The 26,758-nt window shown below is 38.2% G+C and overlaps 5 protein-coding genes across 8 annotated transcripts; 2 read left to right on the top strand and 3 right to left on the bottom strand.

The window, feature by feature from the left end:
* The first annotated feature begins 2,543 nt into the window (after positions 1–2,543).
* On the top strand, positions 2,544–5,305 carry LOC103868249 (josephin-like protein). Its single transcript, XM_033292582.1, has 3 exons — positions 2,544–3,079; positions 3,163–3,615; positions 4,634–5,305. Exons 1-3 carry the CDS (start codon positions 2,996–2,998, stop codon positions 5,075–5,077), a joined length of 981 nt encoding a protein of 326 aa, XP_033148473.1. The 5' UTR covers positions 2,544–2,995; the 3' UTR covers positions 5,078–5,305.
* LOC103868018 (sodium-dependent phosphate transport protein 1, chloroplastic) lies at positions 5,252–7,991 on the bottom strand. The gene is made up of 9 exons (XM_009146110.3): positions 7,569–7,991; positions 7,368–7,475; positions 6,884–7,039; positions 6,591–6,806; positions 6,311–6,520; positions 6,092–6,229; positions 5,838–6,005; positions 5,676–5,760; positions 5,252–5,575 (listed from the first exon to the last, which is right to left on the bottom strand). The coding sequence occupies exons 1-9, from the start codon at positions 7,926–7,928 to the stop codon at positions 5,478–5,480; spliced, it is 1,539 nt and encodes a 512-aa protein (XP_009144358.1). The 5' UTR covers positions 7,929–7,991; the 3' UTR covers positions 5,252–5,477.
* Positions 7,985–12,014, bottom strand: LOC117134449. Its single transcript, XM_033292930.1, is given in 1 exon segment — positions 7,985–12,014. A coding segment is annotated over 1 exon segment (174 nt). The 5' UTR covers positions 11,045–12,014; the 3' UTR covers positions 7,985–10,870.
* A 708-nt stretch (positions 12,015–12,722) lies between these two features.
* Positions 12,723–14,375, top strand: LOC103868017. The gene has a single exon (XM_009146109.3). It carries the CDS (start codon positions 13,062–13,064, stop codon positions 14,193–14,195), a length of 1,134 nt encoding a protein of 377 aa, XP_009144357.1. The 5' UTR covers positions 12,723–13,061; the 3' UTR covers positions 14,196–14,375.
* Positions 14,376–14,585: 210 nt separating this feature from the next.
* On the bottom strand, positions 14,586–25,128 carry LOC103868016. Of its 4 annotated transcripts, none has more exons than XM_018658972.2 (2): positions 23,628–25,128; positions 14,586–14,915 (listed from the first exon to the last, which is right to left on the bottom strand). In XM_018658972.2, exons 1-2 carry the CDS (start codon positions 24,782–24,784, stop codon positions 14,849–14,851), a joined length of 1,224 nt encoding a protein of 407 aa, XP_018514488.1. In that variant the 5' UTR covers positions 24,785–25,128; the 3' UTR covers positions 14,586–14,848. The 4 variants fall into 4 exon arrangements, 3 of the variants coding, with proteins under 3 accessions (XP_018514488.1, XP_018514487.1, XP_009144356.1); XM_018658971.2 differs by lacking the exon at positions 14,586–14,915 and adding an exon at positions 14,961–15,140; XM_009146108.3 differs by lacking the exon at positions 14,586–14,915 and adding an exon at positions 20,582–20,987 and having other exon boundaries at positions 23,628–25,016.
* Between the last annotated feature and the right edge of the window lie 1,630 nt (positions 25,129–26,758).

Raw genomic sequence — 26,758 nt, 5'->3', positions numbered from 1 at the left:
AGGGGTTTCATCCACTTGTGCTGGTGGGGCTGCTACGCCTTGTTCAACCACAGACCATAACTTCCTGGTCTTGAGAATGGTTGTCATCTTGATGCTCCAGAAGTCGTACTTCTCTCCATCAAATATGGGAATTACTTGATTCTTCATCGTTTCGAGTGATTCCGAAATCGTATGACAAAATCCTCTAGCCTCCTTTTCTCCACGCCAAGTGTTTCTCTTACTAGTGCTTTTTTCTTTGTCCTCTCAAACGTAAAGCTCTGATACCATGTTAATCTTTTACCAACCGCTTGTGTTACACAACGATCACAATGTGTTACACACGAGTTCGAGAGAAAGAATAAGATAGACGTTTCAGGCTTATAAACTTTTCTGAAAATACTTTTGTATTATTGAGATTCGGTAATATGTTTACAACAGATGATTGATCTTTATATAGAGATCGAATCAGTACAAGTATAAGAGACACAACTCTTTATACTAAAGGACACAACATGAAGAGTTACAACTCTTTGTGTAATAACATAAATAACTAACTTATGTAAATGTATCAAGGAGAGATTAGATTATAGTTTAACAATGGTTTCATCAGTTTGTTAACCCGCCAGTTTCGATTTACTTCAGTGGGTGGTCCCATGATACACATTGGTTCAGCAGTTGATAGCCATGGTTCATTCCATATCTCCACTTCATTGCCTGACCCTGTTGCCCAGCCTAGTCCCTTAACGAGCAAATCACGCCCCACCAAGATACCTTTCCAGCCATGGGAGGCACTTGCTGGAACCTTCGCATCCAAGAAAGAAGAGTTATTGCAATACTTGCCCAGAACGATTTTTGCCAGTAGGGAAGAAGGCTCCTTGAGGATTCGCCAAGACAGTTTCGCAAGCATTGCATCATTGAATTGGGCAATTTCACGGAACCCTAACCCGCTAGCGTTCTTCGGTTTTGCGAGTTTTTCCCACGAAATCCAGCTCATCTTTTTTACACTAGGGGAAACATCCCACCAAAACCTAGTAAGGATAGATTGGATTTGTTTGCATAAGGACATGGGAAGTTTGAAACAAGACATGGCGTAAGTCGGCATAGCTGCTAGGACTGATTTGAGTAGCAGCAACTTCTCCGCTCCGGAGAGAAATCTCGTTGTCCAACTATGTGAGCGCTGTCGTATGCGATCCACCAGTGCCGCGAAAATGTCTCGTTTTTTCTGACCAAAGTGCTCCGGTAAACCTAGATACTTGCCGACTCCTCCCTCGTTGAGAATTTGGAACTGGTCTCTTACGCGCCTTTCCTTTAACATGTGGTTAATGTTTCTGCTAAAGAAGTAAATAAAACCATTGGGATATGTCATTTGAACATTTTCTACATAATGTGACAGCCTTTCCTTTAACATGTGGTTAATGTTTCTGCTAAAGAAGTAAATAAAACCATTGGGATATGTCATTTGAACATTGATTACATAATGTGGAGAAGGGACAGCATGCAATACTTGTGTACGGAATCTTTATATATTCGTTATGTAGACTATATACCAACAGGTTGTGTTAGGTTTCTGACTATTATTGTTGGTAAATAAAAAAGTATTTACAATATAGAACGGGACCCAAGAATGTTATAGTTTGGACCCAACTGTAAGTATCCCCTATATATTATTTGAGAAGCATTGCAACATTTTTTTGTAGCCACATGTCATCACTAGAATGATTCTTAGAATCCTTAGAGAAATAGGTTGGTCCATCTAAATATATAATAAGCTTTTTATTAAACCACAATAAATACATTATTAATGTGCTTCATTATTTCCTTAAATAAGATTACGGAATTGTCTAATGTTGCTAAAGTATATATGACAATTAATGATTTTAAATAATAAAGATTTGATAAAAATAAGTGTGTATTATAATTATATTTGTTTAATTTTAAGCTATTAAAATAAATTAAACAATCATAGTAATCATATAATAAAAATTAAAAAAATTATTTATATATTATATTTTGAATTTTTAAAGACGAGTATAAATTACTAAAACTGTTAAAAGTCTCACATTCAAATTTTGTGATCTATGATTTAAAACTTTTGTTATGGCATGATACAAATAATTAAAAAATAATATAAGTTGAAAGTCTCATTTAATAAGTATCAAAAATAAAAGATATATAAATATATATATATCATTTTAAATTAAACTATATGCCATATAAAAATACATAAATATCTTAATTTTAAAATTTACTTTGAACATTTTTTTGATAAAAAATTTGAAAAAATATTGACAACTTAATTTTTTTAAATATTATAAATTACTTAAACCATTAATTGCACAGTGAAAATTTTGTTATCACTAATTTAGACTTTTTGCTATAACAGATACAAATAATAAAAAAAATATGAGCAAAAAGCATCATCTAATAAATATTAATATTAAAATATACCATATATGTTACTATCATTTAAATTTAATTATATATCATATCAAATAGAAAAAATATTTTTTCGATTTATAAAATTTATTTAAATGTTCGCACCAATTTAATTATATAAGTAGTAGATAATGATTTTTTTATTCAATATATATTTATTATTTCATAAAATGTTATAAACATATAATATAAAATAATTTATATATATAATGTTCATTCCGTGCAAGACGCGGATCTTAACCTAGTTTACATTATAGCGGGATTTGCAACTAGTCAGATCACAGAATATGAGACATAGAAACTAGAAAATCAGAGCGGCAGACAAATATAGATAAAGCCAATAAAAGGACGAGACGGCACAGTGTTTTGTTAAGCAAACCGGGGACGCTCTGCTGTTCTTTATTTACTAGTGACCAGCGAAGAAAAACGTCTTGTACGTTATATACTAAAGTTAACCACAAACGGCACACAGTTCAATTCTATCGTCTTCACTCTTCATCATCTGGAAACTGAGAGTCGAGCTTTACCGGCGTGACGTCTTAGTTTCTCAAGATAAAAGCCTATTTTCTCCGCCGGAGAGATGGAGGGAAGCGAATCTCAGATCTATCACGAGCGACAGCGACTTCAATTTTGCCTCCTGCACTCCCTCAACAATCTATTTCAGGTGATCCGATCGCTCCTTCTCAGTATCAAATCACCGATGATGATAATGTGAGATTTGAGATCGGATTTTGATTTTGAGTGTAGGACAAGAACGCATTCACACGGGAAAGCTTGAACTCAATCGCGGAGAAGCTCGTGGCCGATGACCCGAACAAAGAAACGTGGACGACGCCTCTCTCCTTCCTCCTCAAGCCTCACCACAACACGCTCACAGGGAACTACGACGTGAACGTGATGATCGCAGCTCTGGAAGGGAAAGGCAAGAGTGTTGCTTGGCATGATAAGCGCCATGGAGCTTCTTCGATCGATCTTGGTGCAGATAACCTAATGGGTGTTGTGCTGAATGTTCCTGTGAAACGGTATGGTGGGCTTTGGAGAAGTAGGCATTGGGTTGTGATGAGGAAGATAAATGGGGTCTGGTATAACTTGGATAGTGATCTCGTTGTGCCAAGGCCGTTTAAAGAGGAAGATGAAGTTAGGGGTTTCTTGGATCAAAGTCTGAGTTTAGGTTCAGAGGTTTTGCTAGTGAACAATGCTTGAAGATCAAGAACGTGAGTTTCGTTTCTTTGCTTCTCTTTTGTATAATCATCATATACCCATCAAGTGTGAAAATGTACATAGGTCGTTGTAGTTTTAGTCCCGATAAAGTTGAATACTTGTGACTTGTGAGTTATCAAACTCTAATAGATCTTTTATGTTCCGAAGTAAGATATCGATGTTTGCATTATGAAACATCGATCTTACTTAATAGAGTAGATCTTGTATACCTTCTGTCCATGTTTGCATTTTGAAATAAGCCATTAGATATAGATTATCTGCTGCTATTAGCATCTAAGATTGGGCCAGTCATGCATAGATTATTTTTCTGCTCCTAATTGAATGTTCTCATATGTAAAGAACCTATCACTGCTCCCAACAGATTATCCAGATTATGATGATGATTAGTGTTAGCCACCCATAACACTGCCTTGGTTACTATTTGCTTTCTGATATTCGTGTACCCACCATTGACCTCGTTTTATTAGCCTCTGGTTCAAGGAAGGTATCTGCGATCTATAAAGGTGAGTTTATGTTGTCCTTTCCGAGAGTCAAAAGAACTTGTACACATTTCTTTCTATGCACACACCTGAGTGATGATCAGAGGGGAACCATACCGAAAGGTTGTTTATTAGAAAGAACCTTTCTTTCGCTTAAACAAATGGTTGTAGTGGACCACTGTATAGTTACTTTCCATAGTGGAAATGTAGAAAAAACTAGACAAAGTCTTGTTCTTTTGCTTTGTTTTCCTAATTTTCAGCGTTAAGAGTTTTTGATGTCTTTCTATCTGTTAGTTATTACAATTCTTTTCACATAAAGTATCTTTTCACAAGTTTGAAATTGAACTCACCTACTTTGTTTAATTTATTTGTACTGATTTTAGCATCTTCAGTAATCATAGCTTAAGTGTAATCATGTTGTTATTAATACATTATTAATAATCATGGCCTCTCAGTCTGGTCTCTATCTCAACTCTATTAGGCAACTGTATTCAGCATCAATCCCTTTGTATATATAAATCCCATACTCTCAACTCTATTCTCGTAAACTGCTCTTACTCTCTAGAAACATGTCGGCTACAGGAACAAAACGGTGCAATGCAAACACGAAACCAGTAACTTCTGGTAAGCAATCCTCAGCCAAGGGACCTTATTATAAGAACCCGGGACGCACAACGAGCTGTGGCTTGAGGCTGCCGAGGAAAACAGAAGTCACGGCAGCAAAACTGATCAAGCATCTCAGCTGTAAATTCGTCAAAGGGGTACGTCTAGTGGTGATGAGGAAGAATAAGAAGAAGAGATCTCCACCGTTGAAGGCTTCTTCCACCGGTAGATCTCAGCCTTCCGTCATCTCTGTGGCTAATGATACCTGTAGATCAGAGGCTATAGAAGACTGCATACAGTTCATAAACTCCTCGACCTCGTTCACAAGATCAAGTTCCGCCAGTTGCCGTACATCTTAAGCTTTTAGTTACGCCCATAATCTCGAAGACTCTATTCCTCAGTCACTCTTTTTGCCTAAGGAATATCATATTAGAGAACTGCATGTAATGTTTATATATACTAAAATCTATATAGAGAGAACTATGTAATGTAAGTGATCTTGGGAAGCTTGGAAAGTGTGAGCTTCGTTTATGTACAAAAAAAAAATCATCTGTATATCTTCTTTAATCTACATAAAGTATTATTCATGTGCGTTTGGCCTAAATTGACAAGTAGAAATTTCCTGAAGAATTTTCCGGCAAAAAAAGGATATTCCGGCAAGCTCTCAGACTTGTAATATGTGTATATTTAGAGCCTGGCCACCTGAAGAAGGTCTTGGAGCTGAACTATTCGCTAGTTTGTCACTATTCTCGGAACGGATCAATCAATGATCTTCTCTCCGGTTGAAAATAGGTTCCAAACGACAGTCCCGACAAGGTAAAGACCGACCGAAATCGTGAAAACGTCATCCCAAGAACCTGAGGTATTCAATGTCATTCTTAGTTTCGTTCATTGGTAAGAATTTAAAAAAGAAATATTTAGCAAAGCATTTGTAAGAAATCAAGAAGTGTTCCCAACCGTGTTGTAAGATGTGACCAGTGGCGGCTGTGCCAAGAACTCCGGCAAGTACTCCAGCTGTGTTAGACAAACCAAGTAACACTCCCTGACCACAACAACAGCAACATCAACATCCCTGACACGGTTGGTTAAGACTTAAAAAGAGTGATTGATTACACTTACAGAGTATCTTGGAGCAATGTCTTGATGGTTAGAGTACAAACCAGACTGGGAGAAGGCATCAGTCCCTTGGCTACAAGCCATGCACAAAACGGCCATTGCAGGAGAATCAATGTGTTTCAGCTGTGTTAGAAAGAACGCTGGTCCAAGAAACCCAATTGTTTGCATTATCTGTGAATCCATCATAGAATAAACGAGTTCCTTTAACTAGATTTGCATTTGAAAAGGACTGAAGAAGTGGATACACACACAGGTACCTTGCGGACATTCGTAACGGAGAAACCTCGGCTAACGAGTGTATCAGCGATCCATCCTCCAGCATTTGCAGAAATCGCCATTGTCAGCCATGGAAATACTGAGAGAAGTCCTGATTCCATTAGGTTGAACTTCAACACCTGCCTCTCACCATGTCCATGAGATCAATAATCAGACAAAGACAAAACATTAATAATAAAAAAAGCAGTTATATAACTGACTTGATGGTAATAAGTTGGCATCCAGGTCAAGAGAATGAACGTTCCCCAGTTGTGACAAAAATGGCAACCAATAAGAGCCCAAACCGGCGGTTTCGACAATATCAACCTCCATGGGATCGACTTCACTGGCTCTTTGCTGGCACAGTTGTCTGCAATCAACTTCCTTTCTTCAGGGAGCAACGATAGATCTTCAATTGGTGAACTCTCTGCCTATAGTTAGTAACAAAACACATTACATTTGGATCCAGAAAATAGTTAAAGAGCAGTAGAGAAGTGTAACCTTAGTTAGCCAGAGAGTCAACCACACAGTTCCAAGCGATCCAAAAGAGTAAAACACTGAAGGCCAACCAAACTGATGAATCAAGAAAGGCGAAAAGGCCAAACCGGTGACGGATCCAAGGTACATTCCGCTGTAAACAAGCGCGAGAGATCTGCTTCTCTCTTGCACAGGCACCCACTTGGACAATATATTGTTCATAGCAGGCATCGCAACACCCTGAAGACACCAAAGATAAGATAGATCTTAACTCCTCTCCTTTATCAAACACACACAATCCAAGACTGAGAACAAACCTCGCCAACTCCCATGAAAGCACGAACAACGAGCAAGAACGGGAGACCGAGTTTGGCTGCGATAGGAGTTAGTATTGTAGCGATGGACCACCATACAACGCCGAATCCAAGAACCATTTTGCCACCTACCGTGTCTGCCCATATCCCTCCAGCTATCTGTCATATCAACAAGTAGTACACACTTATTGATTCAACTGCTCAAAATCTATTTTATTTGGATTGCTAGCAGGTTATGAGTCGAAACCATAATCTTCATAACCAAAACCACAGCATATAATATTAGTTTCCTCCAAAAAAAGAATCTATGGAATAGTGACGACCAGGAGGACCGGTCGCCGAATAAAACATTTGCCTCTAGCGTTCAATTTTTTAAAATTTCTAGAAAAATTTACATAGACACAAGTTCCTTAATTTGTAAAAAAAAATTATTACATTTTTTACTAAATAGTTTACAGCCTCCAGAATCTAAGGGGACAAAGCTTACTTGAGTGAGAAGGTAACCCCAGAAGAAGGAAGACTGAATCAACCCAACTGTTGCTGGATTCCAACCATACTCAGCCGACATGGGAAGTATTGCTATGCTCATGTTCACCTGTGTCAACACATAATCTTTCCAAAATTAGCAACTCCACGAAATCCTAATTTTAGCAAATTCCTTTTTAAATTCCACTGAAGGAAAACTTACTCTGTCCATATTGCAGAGAAGAAAAGCTGAGAAACAGAGAAGCACTATCACCCACCGCTTCGGAAACTCTTCCCACCATGGAACCGAGCTTAGCGAATCCGATACGACGCCGTTTCCGTTCACTATCTCTCGACCTTCTTTTATAGTCTCTGCATACGACGAGTTACTGCTCTCTCTCTTGTCGGAGCTCCGAACTAGCACCCGGAAAACGCTGGACCTGTTCCGCTGGTGAATCCATATCCGTAACGACTTCGGATCAGGTTTTAGAGTCCGGCGGTTGCGAGGAGAGGTCTCAGGTGGACGATTTGAAGTGTAGAGAGGGTGGAGGTTCGGGGAGTAGAGAAGAGCTCTCGCGTTCATGACGAGTTAGATTTTTTTTTCTTGTCTCCACCTCTTCTTCTTCTTCTCAGTTTCTCGGTTCTTTTTTTCTCTTAAGAGAAATGAATAGATTTTTTTTCAAGTTCGTGGCTGAGTTGACGACACGTGTGGTCCCACTATTGGTTCGGTGAAGATGTCATAATCTAACGGGAAGTATAACGGTTAACTGAATTATTGGAGGAGGTAACCGGACTAAGAAAGTTACCTTAGCATAAAGCCCATATCTGGCCCAAATAAATAAGCTTACAGGCCGGAAATTGCGAGATTACACTTTTGTTAGTTGTTCAACTTTTCCAGAATTAAAAAAATATCATGAATTGGCAAAACATTGTTGAAGTCAAAAGAAAGGCAAACCTTATGAACTTTGAAGTAGGCCTACTTTTTTTTTTTTTTTTTTTTTTTTTTTCACTGAAGATTTATTAAACATAAACTGTATAATACAAAGAAAAAGCCCAAAGATGGGCAAAACAACAAGACCAACACAAAGGCCCAACACGAAGGCCCAAACTAAGGAAACTCTTGAGGCATGAAGCCCAGCAAGAGGAAACCGTAGGGGAAGAGAGATTCATCACCCACCACGTGGACGTACGCCCTGCGTACAAGAGACACGCATCAAGGTAAGGGACCGTCATCTTCCTCCGGTGTCAGAGACGAGCCGCGACGACGGAGCTCCACCGAATAGGAGAGGCAAGCCGAATAAGAAGCTGCTCAAACCGAACAACTCTCACCGGAAATCACTGTCGATAAGGCTAATCTGACAAATCGAACACTTCGGGAGAGAAAACAACTGTCTTCAATCGATCTAAAAACAAACATCGATTTTTCTGCATGATTGATCGGACATCTTTAATGATACTGATAAGCTTGAAGATGAAACGACCTCCTGAAGGGATAGGAAAGAACAATCGACGGATTAGATCAAGAGTCAGTCGAGACAGAGAAGAACAGAAGCGGCGATCGAACGGAATCCTGGAGAAAAAACTCCAAGAGTAGCCGGCGAAGAAGATGCTTTTGGAGCCATCACTTCCCGGAGTCAAAGCCGGCGATGAGATGCTATAGAAACCACTTCAACCCAGAGTCAAGAGCCCGATAGACGGGAGTCGTGGCCAGAGAGAACCGGCGAGCAACACAAACGGAAGCTTTCTCTCTTCTCTGTGAAAAGTTTTAGAGAGAGAACAGAGACGAGAGAGAAAGCTAGCTTTTGAAGTAGGCCTATCAAAACAATAGAAATGCAAATAATTCGGTAGTGCCTACAAATATTTATTATCCGTACGTGATATAATATTTAAAGATATGAACAATGACCGACTTTTATGTGGGGATAAAGGCAGGATCCAAAGGTAAAACTATACCCCTACCCCCCCCCCCCCCCCCCCCCCCCCCCCTAATTGCGTTAACAAAGATGGCAAAGAATATTTAATCCGGAAATTAATTTAATTAAAATCTAGTGCGGGTATATATTTTTACGTAAAAACTAACCGTCCAAAACATTAATAGCCATATTATTTGGTTGTCCGTTTGTTGACAAAACAAATATCAGAGTAGTGGGCGCAAGCCATTGCTTATACTTATATTTGGTTAACTTTGTATGAGTGAGAAATGCCTTTTTGGTAAATAACTGGACTAGTAAATAGTATTTTGAGGTTTCACTGTTTAGATCCTCAAAATTTTAGGATTTAAAGGTTTTTGAGAGTCAACAACCATAAATTTGAGGGTTTTATGGTTTGTTAGAGATGCTTTTAAAAGTATACAACGTCATTCATATAAATAGAACATGCCACCCAGGATATTAGTACATATGTTTGTGAAAAAACACACATGTATTTTAAGCCGAAGTTGACAATGTACTTCATCGCAATAATTAATGGGTATAGCATGGTCGTAAATATATAAGCTTGTGAAAGCCAATTGTACTACATGATTATATCTCCATAATCTACTGCCCATCTTAAATATTGTGTTTAGCCCATATCTTCCCATATAAACTAACTGTTAGATGATAAACTACATTCTGTTGTACTATGCGCAAACCCAAAACCATATACTTCTAATAAAACCGTCTCCAACATATATGACCACTTACCTACAGTTTTGTAATTTAGTGAATGTACAAAAATAATAATTGAATCATTTATATATGGGAAAAAAAGAACTAAAGATGTAGCAAGACCAAAATTAGGAAAAAAAACGTTTTAGCTTTTATTGTATTAATTGTATTGTCCAAGAGCAAGGGATGAGAATGATGCAAGATTGTGGTGCGGCAGAGATTCACTCATCGAAGGTGTCCCTTCTTGTCTAGCCTCAAGTGCTCCGTAGCTTAGGCTTTATGACTATCACTTTTCCTTATTTTATGTTTATGTAAGTAATCATTATTATTGTCTATCGTCCAATAATTCCTTTCTGCATGCGTTATCCATTTAGACGAAGTTAATAATGCTGACTGCCTTTGATACAAATTCCATAGGTAACATATAACTTTTTGTAGTAACGAGGTCTTCTCAAATCTAAACTCGAAGTAAAATTTCTGATATCAGTATAATACATAACTCTTCATAGTAAAAACATAAACTATCTATGTTTTCACCAATGTATTTTATATCATGAAACTAAAATAACCTACTTAATGAGGAAAGTGTTGCATGCGGAACGGAGCAATATGGTCCGTGGACAATTCTAGACGTAGATCAACGGGAGTAATAATTAAGGTGGAAGCGAAAACCTAGCTAAGTTTTAGTATTTCAGTAAAAAAGGTTCAAATCTAATTCCATAGATGGTATAAAACATTAAAACGGTAAGGGTTTCGTACCACTTTTGTTCTCCTCCGACTTTGGGTTACCATTAATTTGATCGATTAGTCACAATAACCGCGCGCAGCCATGCTACGGTACAAGTTTACCAATCACACCCACAAGACAATACAATAATTACAGTCGCATGTTACTTATCAGGACCGTACCACCAAAGTAGAAGGCAAGACCGTAAGAAACAAACGTTTCCATGTGGATGGAGATAGGAAGGGCTTCGTAATGCCCCGCTTTAAAAGTACATACTTCCTCACGTGGCCCACTTCTTCAATTATCATTCACCATTTCAATCATTCGTCACGAACTTTCTTACCGTTTATCTTTATTTCCATATTTATTAGCTAGAAGACATATATATACCAAATTTTTTTAATTAGTTGTATTAAAAGCAAAGACATACGTTCTTCGTTTGTACAAAGGTGGTATTCGCTTGGAACGACCATCATCTAATCACGATTGATTAAGATAAAACAAGAAGGTGATGACATTTACATTCTACATGTTTCGGCTATTACTACTAAAAGAATAAAACCATTTGATATTATGTAGCACCCTTAAGTGGCGCCACTTGGTTATTTCGTTGTTTCCCCTGAAAGCGAAACCTTAACCTATATTTTTGTCATGTTCTGTATAATCACAAAAGCCTATGACCCTATACTAACCTGAATTTAAACATTTATCAGTAATATAGTAGCCTGTATTTTCTTTACTAATTAGTTATGATCGATCATATTCATATGCATTAGTAGATATATATGTGCATGGATCTAAGAAAACATATGTATGCATTGATGAGCTTAGATTATAAATGAGACATGTGCACGTGTTCCTCTGTCTACGTCTATATCCTAAGCAACAAAATTTGTGAAACCAGATATTAATATTCATAAAATAATTCGGTAGCCTTGGATTCCTCCTCCAAAATTTTGAGTTTAGCTTCTGTAAATACATCAACTCTATACAAATACAATAAATTATTTCTTACAAATACAATAATTAATAGTAGATAACATCGTACTATAAAATTGAGAACAAATGGAAAAAAGATTATGATCAATAGAAAGAATAAAATGATTATAAAGTATATAGTAGTTAAACTACAAAAAAAATAAAGTATATAGTAATTAAAAATTAAAATAAATTATCATCACTTTGCCAGTTTAGGTTTGAGGTTCGGTCTAAGTGATATAAATGATGGATCGTAACAGATGATAAATTCACCCCATGACATTAGTCGGAAAGTATTTTAAACTAGGGTCAGACAGTGTAATAATCAATCCACTCTATAATACATGCGCGGAGACGACAGAGACAGACTTTACCAAAAAAGAAAAAAAATTAAAACATTCAGATATCAGTTCTCTATGTAAATATATGTGAAGTCAAGTAAAATATCAATAATGAATACCCCAGACCTCATTTGAAATTGTTATTTCTTACTGGAACATTAACTAAAATTCATTAATCTTTTTATGTGTATAATGATGATCTTAGATTAAGAAAAAAGGTTAACTAAATTGGTGGTACATAATATATGAAAACAAAATAAGAATTTGTTAACATTTTATTGAACAAACGAAAATTTAATCACATCGTGGTGGTATAGTGATTTCCATTAAAGAAGAAATTACCATATTGGTTCAGGCCATATATCGATTTTGGTCTACTACGAAAATATTAATTTCATATGTGTCCAAACAGATATGAGTCCATTGTTTACGGCTCATTTGAATACCCGAGAAAATGTTCATCTGTGGGCTGTACTTATGTTAGATTTGTGTTTTTGATAGATCCGGGTTTAACTATTTAAAAAGAAAACAAATGAAAACTTTCATCTAAATTGCGAGAGTATTCGATGGACACAGCCATGTTATGTTAATACAAAACTAAGATGATCATGAGAGATCATGGCATATTCTATAAATCCAGTGAAGGAAAAAACAATGCGCACTCACTCATATGCACACACACACAGTAATCAATGCATCGTAAGATTCGTATAAACATACAAAAAAAGATTAAACCTAAGTGGGGAGACAAATATTCTGGCAAATACTAATAGAAAAAATAAAAAAGTAAAAAAAAGACATAAAAATAGCGTCGCACCTACTCTTCTTCTACACCTTTAGTATCTCTCCTGTCTTCATACCACCTTTACACTCTTTTCTTCATCATTTCTTCTTCTTTACAACTCTGACTTCTCTCCAATGGCGTAAAACTGCAAAACACTAAACTTCATCTGCTTCTCTCTCTCTCTCTCTCTCTTCAGACCAGTTCCAAAGTCTTAAAAGCTCAGTAACAACCCTCGTGAATGGCGGCGCGAAAACTAGGGTCGTTGTTACGGCAGCATTTCTTCTCTCTCTTCTTTCTCTTCGTCGGCTGTTTCTTCTTCCCCAAAGGAGGTGACTTGAGACAGAAGAGGAGGAAGAAGAAGAAGCTTAGAACGGTCACTTCCGGTTCCGGTTTATCCTCTTCTTGGACGTACTTAAAACGGGTTTTCTTATCCACGACGAGGATATCCAAATCCCGCAACCAAACACACCCTAACGGCCCATTAACGACTCTGACCTCCGCTAGATCGTCTCAGAACTCCCTCGTCACTCTCGTACAACCCGACCCGGAAACCCGTACCGAAAACGGGTTCTCGGATATCTCCTCGTCGGATTCTCCCCCGTTTCTCCCTCTCCGCAGCGAGATCTTCCCTTGCACGACGTGCGGCGAGATATTCCCCAAACCAACCCTCCTCGAGCACCACATCGCGATCAAACACGCCGTCTCGGAGCTCGTCGACGGCGAGTCGAGCACCAACATCGTGAAGATCATATTCAAATCGGGCTGGCCGGAGCAAGGCGACAACAAGAAGATCCCGGAGATCCACCGGATCCTGAAAATCCACAACAGCCCCAAGATTCTCGCGAGGTTCGAGGAGTATCGCGAGTTCGTCAAGGCGAAAGCCGCTCGCGGCAGCGGGAACGGACGGTGGGACGACGAGCGGTGCGTCGTCGACGGGAACGAGCTCCTGAGATTCTACTGCTCGACGTTCATGTGTAGCCTAGGGCAGAACGGTAGCTCCGGTCTCTGCGGCCATCAGTACTGCAGCATCTGCGGGATCATCGGATCCGGATTCTCGCCGAAGCTCGACGGGATCGCGACGTTCGCGACGGGGTGGAGAGGACACGTGGCGGTTCCTGAGGAGGTGGAGGAGGAGTTTGGGTTTATGAACGTGAAACGGGCCATGCTGGTTTGTCGGGTGGTAGCGGGTCGGGTCGGGTGTGATTTGATTGCGGATGATGACGTGGACAAGAGTGGCGGAGGGTATGATTCTCTGGTTGGGCAAGGGAGTGGGAGCAAGAGTGGGGCCCTGTTGAGGATCGACGATGAGGAGCTTCTGGTGTTTAATCCAAGGGCTGTGCTTCCTTGTTTTGTGATAGTCTATACTGTGTAAGCGTATGATCGTGTGTGTTTATATTGTGTTACAAACTTGTGCTGTGAGGTTTGGTTCAGAAGTAATTGTGAAGTGTGAACGATTTAGATGATAACAATGTTTGTGGTGGATTTCAATATGATCCAAGCATCTTTTGAGAGGTTATGTGACAAATGAATAATGGATATTTAATGTGACAAATGAATAATGGATATTTAAAATTATCGTCCAAATGAAACATTTGAAGTTTAGTAGTTTCTGATGTATAGTAGATTTTATCTCTGTCACAATCCGAATCTAATAGATGTTGACTGGAAAACATAAGAACGAGACCAAATCATATAGAGGGAGGGGTTAAGTTAACCACTAGTTTGATCATTCTTTTATTTTCCTGTGTTTAAAGAAAGTATATGGTAGACAACTGTGACTGTGAAAAAGTTAATATTGTAATGATACAGCAACACTTTAAGACTATATTTAGTGCTTTTGTTAGAAAGTTGACGTTGAAAGAAATATCTCTTGGAATTACTGTAGCTTTAGAGAATTGAAAGAGTTGTGAATCATACGATTTCATTTTCTGAGATATTTGTAAAGTCGAATGAAGTTGCAAAGGCTCCTAGGAAGCAGGAAGGGAGGAGCTAGTAAACCAAGCTCGAGTGGTCCAGTCACGGCCTTTACTCAGGTTTGTGTTCAAAAACTCTCGTCCCAATCTCCATCACTCCTAAAGCCGTCACTCTTTTCCTGTTCTCCATCGACAGGACCAAAAGATTCATGGTATTTAGGCAAGATTGCTTGGGGATCTCTGCATTTTCTTTGGTAAAAGTGAGACATTCTGTCTCAAGGCAAGCAAGTATGATGTATCCTGGTCTCCTCAACTAATTCTATATATTACGCTGTCTACGGCATTGGAGTTTACCATATCGCAACCAGCCTAGTACCCAAGACCAACTGCTATCATATATTTTCCTGTTACGCCCAACACATGAATTTAACGAGTTGTTTTGACTGTTAATTTTATCGATAGGTCGAATACAAGCTTTTACATGTTGCACATAAACCTCGAAAAGGCAGAATTAATAACACTAGGAATGTTCAATTGGTTAGAGGATATGGCCATTACCAAATACATAGCAAATAAATGAGGTAGAACCGAACCTGCTGAAGCTGCGTTACCATTTTGGTAATGTGACAAAATCCTATTTGCCAACCAAATAAACGAAATGTATTGAATGTACCCTCGTAGTACCACGACATAGGCGCAAGAGAATCCCCATAAAGCCGAAGCGGTGGAAGGCTAAATGTTAAAAGGTACATTACCTTGTGATTCAAGTTTTTGGTATCCGGTTATTTGGATTGAGAGTAGAAGATGAAGACCGGTTCAGTAACTTGATTTGTACCGGGAGCCGTAAACCAAGTGAAGACCTTCTAGTCGCGATAGCGGGTCTGATCATCATCAACGGTATAAAAGAGTCGTTGTTGACTCATCTTCTTGTAACAGAATAGAGAGAGAAAGCGTGAGAGAGAAAGTGTTTTTCTCATCGCCATTGTAGCTCGTGATTGAGCTTGGATTCTTCTTCTGAGTGTATTGCCAGGATTGATCTGGCCCCAGTGAGTAACTCCTCACATCGAGGACGAACACTGGGTGAACAATCTCTTGTGTCTCTGTTTTGCGTTTCTTTACATCTTTCTTTCAAACGAGTGGCAAAGATCGAGAGTGGTGTGAGGTTTCAGTTGATCGTTGACGAATCGAATCGTAACAAAGTGGTATCAGAGCGCAGGCTCAATGATCAACCCGATGAAGAATCCGATCATCGGAATCTTTGACGGAACCGGAGATTTCTCCTTATGGAAGATAAGGATGATGGCGCATCTCGGTTATCTCGGCTTGAAAGAGGTCCTTACAGATCCGAAGCTGGAAAAGCAAGTTCCGTTATCGAAGAGCGAAGAGAAACAAGCGCAGGTTGATGGCGATGAGAAGCCATCATCAGAACCTCTGGTAAAGAATGTTCCTGATCCTTCGAAGATTGAGAAATCGGAGAAAGCGAAGAATCTCATAGTGATGAATCTTGGTGATAAGGTTCTTCGTAAGATCAATGCAGATGCGTCTGCTGCTGAGATCTGGGCTCTATTGAATCATCTGTATATGGAAAGTTCCTTGCCTAACCGTATACATCTGCAGCTGAAGTTTTACACCTTCAAGATGGCTGAGTCTAAAAGCATAGATCAAAATGTGGATGATTTCTTGAAGATTGTTGCAGAGCTAGGAAGTTTGCAGGTGGAAGTATCAGATGAAGTACAAGCGATACTATTGCTTACCTCACTGCCTACAAACTTTGATCAACTAAAACATACGCTGAAGTATGGAAGAGAGTCACTATCTCTTGAAGAGGTCATATCAGCAGCAAGATCAAGGGAACGTGAAGTCACTGAGTCAAAGTCAGAACGTGACTCTGGTGGTTCAGCACTGTACTCTAATGACAGAGGAAGATCAGGGTCTAGAAGTTATAAAGACTCTAAGAGCAGGAAAGGTCGAGGAAGATCTAACTCTAAGTCTCGGTTGACTTGCTGGTTTTGCAAGAAAGAAGGACACATCAAGAAGGATTGCTTTGCTAGGAAACAGAGTGAAGGGGATGATCAGGGAGAAGCAGGGGTTATAACTGAGAAGTTAGTATTCACAGAAGCACTGAATGTAGATCATCAGGATGCAAAGAGTCAGTGGGTTATTGATTCAGGCTGCACATTTCATATGACTTCTCACAAGGAATGGTTGCTTGACTTCTGTGAGAAGGATCCTATGATGATTCTACTTGGAGATGATCATACTGTGGAATCAAAAGGCTATGGCACAGTCAGGATTAACACGAATGGTGGTACTATCAAAGTACTAAAGAATGTCAGATATGTTCCAAATCTCAGGAGAAACCTGATCTCTACTGGAACACTTGATAAGCTGGGGTATTCTCATCAAGGTGGAGATGGTATACTGAGTTTCTTCAAGAATGAGAAGTTGGCGTTGCGTGGAATTCTGAAGAATGGGTTGTACTTACTTGATGGTGGAACTGAAGCAAGTGAAAACTGTAATTTGGAAGTTCAGTTAAGCAAGACGGCTCTATGGCATAGCAGGCTTGGCCACATGAACTTGAATAGCCTGAAGACTCTAGTTGGTAAAGGTCTGATTGCAAAGAAAGAGATCACAGACTTGAGTTTCTGTGAACATTGTGTTCTTGGGAAGTCCAAGAAACTGAGCTTCAATGTGGGAAAGCATAACACATAAGATGTTCTAGGCTACGTTCATGCAGACTTGTGGGGATCTCCAAATGTAACTGCATTTCTCTCAGGAAAACACTATTTCCTGTCGATTATTGACGATAAGTCCAGGAAAGTTTGGCTTATGTTTCTAAAGACAAAAGATGAAACCTTTGAGAGGTTTTGTGAATGGAAGGAACTTGTGGAGAATCAAGTTAACAAGAAGGTTAAAGTGTTGAGAACCGACAACGGTTTGGAGTTTTGTAACCGGAAGTTCGATGAATATTGCAGGAAGCAGGGAATAGAACGTCATCGAACCTGTACCTATACTCCTCAGCAAAATGGAGTTGCTGAGAGGATGAACAGAACAGTGATGGAGAAGGTGCGTTGTATGTTAAGTGAATCAGGCTTGGGTGAGGAGTTTTGGGCTGAAGCTGCAGCAACAGCTGCTTATATTGTGAATCGATCACCATGCACTGCAATCGATCACAATGTTCCTGAAGAGGTCTGGTTAGGGAGAAAGCCCGGCTATCAACACATGAAGCGTTTTGGGTCTCTAGCCTTTGTCTATCAGGATCAAGGGAAGTTAAAGCTTCGAGCCTTAAAAGGTGTATTTCTTGGTTATCCTCAAGGTACAAAAGGATACAAGATCTGGCTACTGGATACTGAAGATTGTGTTATTAGTCGCAATGTAGTATTTCAAGAACAAAAGATGTTCAGGGAAGTAAGTGGTCAAGTACAAGAGGCTCAGGAAGTTGAGCAGAATGTCACTCAACACAGTCTACCTGAGACAGTACAGAACAAGTCTGTGGAGAGTGATGACACTGGAGAAGGTGGAGCTTCTACATCCGATACAACTCATACAGAGGATGTGCCTACATCAGATGTTGAGGATACAGCAGCTGAAGATGTGGTTGATTTGGCAAGTTACCAACTAGCCAAAGATCGCAGCAGAAGAGAACCTGTTCCACCAGCTTGGATGGCAGACTACTCGAACATTGCGTGTGCATTAGTAGCTGCAGAGGAGATTGAGTCAGAGGAACCTGGCTGCTATCACGATGCTTTGAAGGCAAAAGATTGGGTGTTGTGGAATGGCTCCATGACTGATGAGTATGAGTCACTCAAGAAGAATGATACATGGGATATTGTTGATAGACCCAAGAATAAAACTGTGATATCATGCAGATGGCTGTATAAGAAGAAGCCTGGAATCCCAGGGGTGGAAGATCCACGGCACAAGTCAAGACTTGTGGCTAGAGGGTTCACTCAACGAGAGGGAATTGATTATGAAGAAGTGTTTGCACCAGTGGTAAAACACATATCAATTCGAGTACTAATGTCAGTAGTTGTGAATCATGATTTGGAGTTGGAACAAATGGATGTGAAAACAGCTTTCTTACACGGTAATCTTGAGCAAGAGCTATACATGGAACAGCCTGAAGGGTTTGAAGTAAATCCTGGTAAAGACCAAGTCTGCTTACTCAAAAAGTCATTGTATGGGCTGAAGCAAGCTCCAAGACAATGGAACAAACGGTTCAATTCGTTTCTGGTGTCTCAGGGTTTTATCAGAAGCGATTCCGACTTGTGTGTGTACATCAAGGAAGTTGGTCCAGAAGACTATGTGTATCTCCTGTTGTATGTCGATGACATGCTCTTGGCTGCCAAGCAGAAGTCTGAGATTCAGAAGTTGAAAGATGTTTTGAGTAGTGAGTTTGAGATGAAAGATATGGGGCCGGCAAGTAGAATACTTGGGATTGACATTAAACGTGACCGGGAACAAGATACATTGAAGCTGTGTCAATCAGGATATATCCAGAAGGTCCTTAAAAGGTTCAGAATGTCTGAGTCTAAAGCGGTTGCTACGCCTATGGGATCTCATTTTAAGCTTGCTTCAGTGAAGAATGCTGATGAACGTATAGATACAGAGAAGGTCCCTTATTTGAGTGCTGTTGGGAGTGTGATGTATGCAATGGTTGGGACTCGACCAGATGTGGCTTATGCTCTTGGACTGGTGAGTCGCTTCATGAGCAAACCTGGAAGTATTCATTGGGAGGCTGTGAAGTGGTTACTGAGGTACTTAAGAGGTTCAGCTGATCTAAACCTGATCTATACAAAAGGTGACGCTGGTCTTAGAGTTCAAGGCTACACAGATTCTGATTTTGGTGGTGATTTGGATAAACAGAGGTCTACAAGTGGTTATGTTTTCACAGTTGGTGGGAACACAGTGAGCTGGAGATCGAGTATTCAACCTGTGGTAGCCTTGTCCACAACAGAAGCTGAATATATTGCTTTATCAGAAGCCATAAAGGAGGCGATTTGGATTAAAGGGTTACTTTGTGAAATGGGTTTTGAGCAACAGAAGGTGTCAGTTTGGTGTGACTCGCAATCGGCTGTAAGCTTGTCGAAGAATAAAGTGTTTCATGAACGTACCAAGCATATGGCTGTTAAGTATGGCTTTGTCAGAGACATTGTGGAAGGAGGTGAGATAGAAGTATTGAAGATACATACATCTCGGAACCCCGCTGATATGCTAACAAAATGCATACCTGTGCAGAAGTTTGAGGCGGCTTTAGAGCTGCTCAGACTGACCAGTTGATAATGAGAATGGTCAGTATAGCCAGAGGTTAAATCCAAGGATTGGCGATACATAAGGAAGAAGAAGAAGAGCAGAAGCATTAGAAGACTTAAATCAAGGTGGAGTGTTAAAAGGTACATTACCTTGTGATTCAAGTCTTTGGTATCCGGTTATTTGGATTGAGAGTAGAAGATGAAGACCGGTTCAGTAACTTGATTTGTACCGGGAGCCGTAAACCAAGTGAAGACCTTCTAGTCGCGATAGCGGGTCTGATCATCATCAACGGTATAAAAGAGTCGTTGTTGACTCATCTTCTTGTAACAGAATAGAGAGAGAAAGCGTGAGAGAGAAAGTGTTCTTCTCATCGCCATTGTAGCTCGTGATTGAGCTTGGATTCTTCTTCTGAGTGTATTGCCAGGATTGATCTGGCCCCAGTGAGTAACTCCTCACATCGAGGACGAACACTGGGTGAACAATCTCTTGTGTCTCTGTTTTGCGTTTCTTTACATCTTTCTTTCAAACGAGTGGCAAAGATCGAGAGTGGTGTGAGGTTTCAGTTGATCGTTGACGAATCGAATCGTAACACTAAAGCACAACCAAAAATGATTTAAACTCTTTTCATCACTGTTAGTTTGGGACATAGCCCATGGCAAACACGCAGATACATCATTTATATGCACATATTTATGTATATATATTCATTAGTTGGTATGGAACGTTTAGACTTGATGTTGGACAGTTCTGACTAGATGTTGTCTTCGTGAGACTCCTCGAGAGGGAAACACGTCTCATCACCGCCGGTGTTCCATAAGAAATTAGCGTAATTAGCGGCGTAGAAAGAGTTGGTGGGATCGGCATCGATTGCTTCCAAGAAAGTTTCCTCGGCCGCCCAAAGATCATCCCGTGCTCTCCATAAGAACGTGGCGTATTTACTCAGCGCCTCCGCGTCTTTGGGTTCCACTCCTACTGCTCTCTTGAAGTACTCCTCTGCTCTGTTATCATATGGAATCACATGAGACACTAATTCACAAGAGATAAGTACCACATGTGGAACGTATAAAGATGAGATGGATACAAGCCCAAAGAATCATATGATGATTGTGAATAGCGTAATGGTGATAGAATGTGACATAATTATCTAGCCAATATTAGTCATGATATCAAAAATGATTGGTTAGAAGAGTGTTTAACCAAATTGGAAGAGAAATGCGACATTTTGGCAATATTTATTGTCAAGGCTTGGAATATTACATGAACCGACCAATCGAGTAAAATTTCTGAATAATGTCAATAAACTAAGTAACCAAATATCTTTTTTTTTCTTAGTAAACTAATATTCTATTAAAAATTACCCTAAAAATAAACTATTCAAAGTAACCAAATATTTTTATTTGAGATATACAAAATTACTTTTTATCATAATTATTTACCCAAATTTATTAATTTTGAAATTTGTTTTAAATTAGCTAAAATTATCCGAAAAACCTGAACTGTGTTCAAAATAAATCCAAATGTGTTAGATATTAGAAAATTTCCAATAGTATTATCCCAACAGAGAATCTAAAAAAAAAAACTAAAACCCAAAAAAAAAGCATAAATACATATACTGTTCATACATCTCTATACCAAAATACTTAAAAACTAAATTAATAAATAAAAGTGAAATTGCATCCCATATACATAACTTTTCCCTTAATTAACTAAATACCCTAAATCCCACAACATCATACCTTAGTTGTTAGACACATAACTTGTCACATCATGTGTATTCACCTAATTTCTAACTTCTTTGTGGTTATTTAGCTAATTGACTCTTAATAAAATTTCCAATGATTTCCCTTCATATTTTCCCTCAAAATAAGTTTAAATTTTTCTCCAATTTGTTTTTCATTTTTTCAAAAATAACATATCAAATATTATTAATAGTTACTTTACTTTTAGTAGTCTTTTTTATTTTATTTTATTTTTTAAATTACCCAATTAATTTTTATTATATAAACAAATTTAGTTTTAATTAAAGGGAAATTGCCACAAATACCACATTCATAGTACCACTTTTCATGTTTACACTAACCACTTTTACCCTCACTTTTAATGAAGGGTAAAATACAATTATACCCTTAGGGTTAATTAATCTAGACTTAGGGTTTAGAGTTGAGGGGTGGGGTAAGGTTTTTGGAATGTGAAATTTATAATTCTAATAAATATATAAATACTTAAAAAATATATAAAATATTTTAAAAAATAGTTTCAAACACTATTTTCGTTTTTCAAAAACAAATTTGAAAAAAAAAATTAAAAAATTTTTTTTTTATAAAAAAGTTTGAATTTGAAAAAGTATATAATTCGAAAACATAAATTTATTTTTTTATTTTTTATTTATAATTTTTAATTTTCTTTTTATTTTTTTTAATTTTTTTTTTATTATTATTTTTATTTAAATAATGATTTATTATATATAAATAATAAGGCATAAGAGTCTTTTGTCACTTAATGAAAAATGTATTTTTGAAAATGTCTCATTAGTGGTGGTAAAAATGAAAAGTGGTAACATGAAAGTGGTAAACCTGTAATTTCCCCTTAATTAAATATATAATGATTTATTCTACATATAAACCTAAACTATATAAAATTTTAAGAATTAATTTGTAAATAAAAATTCTGAAAGTAAAATGATGTTGTGAATAGTAAAATTCTGAAGATTTATTATACATAGATCTATTTTTACTTCAAAATGATACAAACAGAAGATTTTTTTTCTCATATTTTGATATTTTCTTCAAATAAAAGAATATTTGGAGATAGTCTAATAAAATACTAGACCAATTACCTAAACTACAAATACTATCTCTGTTTTGCAAAAGGTGTAATTTTGACACTTTGTTGTTATACAAAAATGTCATTTTAAAATTTTAATATAATTTATACTTAATTTAAGTTTAATATTTATTCCAAAATATATTAATTTGTAAATAAATATATATGTTTTAAATACTGTGAGTTAACTATGGATAATTAACAAAAAAATAAATCTATTAGTTATTTTTAAATTTGTGTAAAAAATATTTTTTATTTTTTGTGAAACGGAAAGAGTAATAATTTAGGTATGAATTAAAGCCAAAATGACAAAAACATGGGTTAATTCGAGTGGGTGGGAAATAGATCTAGAGGACAGATTCTGAGGTAGAGACTTTTGGACAGATCAACCTTTTTCTTGTTGGAATTTGGTTGGGAGTCTTCAAAACTCCACCATAAACTCCACCATCGATCCTCAAAGCTCGTTGGCTAGAAGCCTAGAACTAAACTTATTCCTTTATTTATGCCAATAGATATTTTTATGTTCTGTCTTCTTTACTCGAAGAGGAAAATAAATGGTTCAGCTCTATTGGTCGGTTATATATCAATTATTATGACAATTTAAAGCTTTAAAATAATAAATTCAATTTCCACAAAAATGGCCCCACTAGTGAAAGGAAATATCATCGAGTACTGCTCCTACTTTTGACTGCTAGCATCAACTTGCAGGCTCACAAAAGAATCTTAAAGGAAGATTCGATCCTAACTTCGAGTTTACTGAGAAGCTAAAAAAAACTGAGATGAACAAAAAGTGAAAGTAAAAAATGTTTATTTACCTGTCATAATCATAGGAGACGATGTAGAGGAACTGAGCGTAGTTAACAAGAAGCAGAGGATTATCAGGCTCTTGAGACAGTCCTGTTTGGTAGAGAAGCTCTGTTCTGAAGAAATCAATGTCCTTCTCTGCTTCCACTCGAGCATCCAAAGGAGACACGAACCACTTCCTCGTCTCGTGATCCAACACATTGTACTGCATTTCCTCTGCTTCCTCCACAATCGAGTTCCACAGCCTAACTTCATCTTGTCCCGACACTGATGTCTCTGTACTAATCGTTGACCCAAATGTCGAAGATGACAACCGCGAAGGTCCTTCTGGTACATCGAATCCATCACCATCTGTCCCGCTTAACACCGGCCTGATGTTTCCACCGCCGCCGTTGTTGCTACCGTCGACCGTGGGAGATGGAATAAAAAACGATTTAACCACCGAGGAATCGATCTTGTCGTTTGTTTCACTGACGGTTGCTACCTCTGCCACGGTGCTGGTCGGCGTCGCGGCGGCTGCTAAAGCAGAGTTGGCACCGAGTGAATAAACCGTGAAGTTGGCGAGGAGTAACATGACGTACACCATCAACGTAGGCGTGGCGGAGAAAACTTGTCGGAACAACCAGACGAACGATGCGTGCATCTCTTCTCTAACGCGCACCAAGATCCCTTGCAAGTCTTGGTAGAAGAGAGTCTCTCTCATGTGTAACGTGAAGCTCTGAAGCTCTTGAATCATGGACACCATCGACGAGAAGGCTTTGCTCATGGAGTCGCACGCGGCTTGTTTGACTCCTTCGTCCCATTGTGGCTTCTTCTTTATGATACGAAGGGAGAGAGGGAGATGGACGCTGTTTGCTTTCATTTCGATACTCGACAAGTGCACCATCTCGTTGGCATCTCTCTCGTGGTTGAATCTGAGAGTTAGCTCTTGGATCTTTTTCGAAAACTCCTCGTCGGAGAAGCTTGCGCTAGAAACTCTTCGAAACGACTGCGTTTTGGTTGGTTTGGATAGTTCACAGGACTTGGAGCCATAGAGTAGTGGCGTTCCGAAGAGAGACGGACGGTTCAGTCTCTGTCGTCGTGATGATATGGCGCCGGAAGCTAGGGTTTGAGAAGAAGACGCCCATTGGAGGAAGGGAGAAGTGTATGGTGCTACTTTCACCCCCATTCCAAATTTTCTCGAGATGAAACTTTCTCGGGAAAATGTTGAAGCACGAGGAAGACGCGTAACGCGGAGAGAGAGAGAGAGAGAGAGAGAGAGAAGGGAGACGATGACCTTTATATACGCAGACGCGATGATAAAATATCGAAAAATAAATTAAAAAAAAATCAATTGAAAACTGCTACAAATATCGTCGGGTTAAAGCTGGTTCAATAGCGACGTTAAGAACATGACAAACAAGTAAGTCGGTTCTATTAATCGACTCACATGATAAACCGGAGAGTCGTCGTGAGGATTTTTTTCATCTGACGGTACAAGATTGGCCACGTGTCCAAATTGACTTTCTTCGCCCAGCCTATTGTTTTTTTTTGCTGTTTTTCGTCATTTCTGAAACTTGTATTAAATATATAACCATCTCTGTAATGGTTGAATTAAGAGCACCATTAACCCAACAACTCATAATGAGGTGTTTAAAACTTTTTTTTCCTGATTAAAAATTAAAAATAGACCAATTGAAAGCTGCCACTGAAACCTGTGAACAGTGCAAACAGTGGTGCTTAAATAAACTTCAGAAGAACTAGTGTTTAAAATTTTGTGGGTTCCGTCCTGAAACCTATCCACTATTATATTATTTTTTGTTAAGCACCCATCCCTTAAGCACTTGGATTAATGGTGCTCTAAGTATACAATCGAACCAACCCGAAACACACAAAATTGTATTGAAAATTAATAAGTTAAATATACCCAAATGTATTTACATGTCACACATAATTTAACACCAAGAGCGAAAGAGACTAAAATTAATCAAAATCAATCGGATTAACAAAACCAACAAAATCATGGACAACATATGCTAATTTTCTCAATCCTTTAAGTTAGGTAAATATTAGAAAACCATTAAATTTAATAAAAAAAACATGTTGAATTATAATTACTAATAATTCGATATAAAAAAATAGATAATGAAAATAATACATTTAGTGTCACTTTAAAAAAAAGACACATACGTATTCATCACTTAAGTAAATGATATTTAACTATAGTTTACTAATGATAGAATTCTCACAATCATCTAAAAAAACGATAGTAAATTTAGATCACTTATTTATAACTGGTATAAATATTAGAGAAATTCTGATAGTCATTTTTAGTTTTTTGTCACAAAAATAGTTTTCAATGAAGAATAAATTTTATTGAAGGGTAAAAATATATTTTTATTCTTAGAGTTAACTAATCTAGACTTAGGGTTTAGAGTTATTTTTACCCTAGAGTTAACTAAATTTTCAAAATAAAAAGGAACTATATTGGTCATTTTATTTTTTGAGTGCTATTTTGTGACAAAAACTTAAAAAATGATATTTGAGAAAATTGCACTAAATATTACATCAATTAAAATAGTTGATATAAATATTTAATATCAATTACTACAACTGACACAAATATTAATATTATTTACTCCGAAATGATACAATTTTTAGTATCATTTACCGTAAGTGATACTCCCTCCTCGCGTAGACGAAAATAGAAGTAGGAATTAGAAGCTACACCAAGTGAAAAACGCTCCTAACTCGCTGTGCAAGACTTCTATGACGCCAAAAGACGGACTTGATCCAGTCGCAACTAAACAAAGCCGAAGACACTCCAAGACCTGCAAAAACATTAGAGAAGCAACACCACCATGAGCTCAACAAACTCACGGCGCTGGGAAGTGCCGCCTCCACCGACCAAGCCACCGAAGGATGAGGAGACTCCGCTGACAAACAGAGACGCTCGAGACCCTCGAAGGTCGCCTCCTCCGAGAACCGGGTAGAGGTAAGTTCTTGACGCCTAAAGCAGCAACCTGTGGCAAGGATGAAGCTTGAACAAACACAAACAGGAGTGAGACCAAGCAGGAGCAAGTCGACACGCTCCGCTTGTCGACACCGAATAGACGGGAAGAGGGAGGAAGACTGAGAGGAAGGCCGCAACATCGCCTTGGAG

This window comes from Brassica rapa, chromosome A05 (genome assembly GCF_000309985.2).
Source record: "Brassica rapa cultivar Chiifu-401-42 chromosome A05, CAAS_Brap_v3.01, whole genome shotgun sequence".
NCBI classification, from domain to species: Eukaryota; Viridiplantae; Streptophyta; class Magnoliopsida; order Brassicales; family Brassicaceae; genus Brassica; species Brassica rapa.
This window is presented reverse-complemented; position numbering and strand designations above follow the sequence as displayed.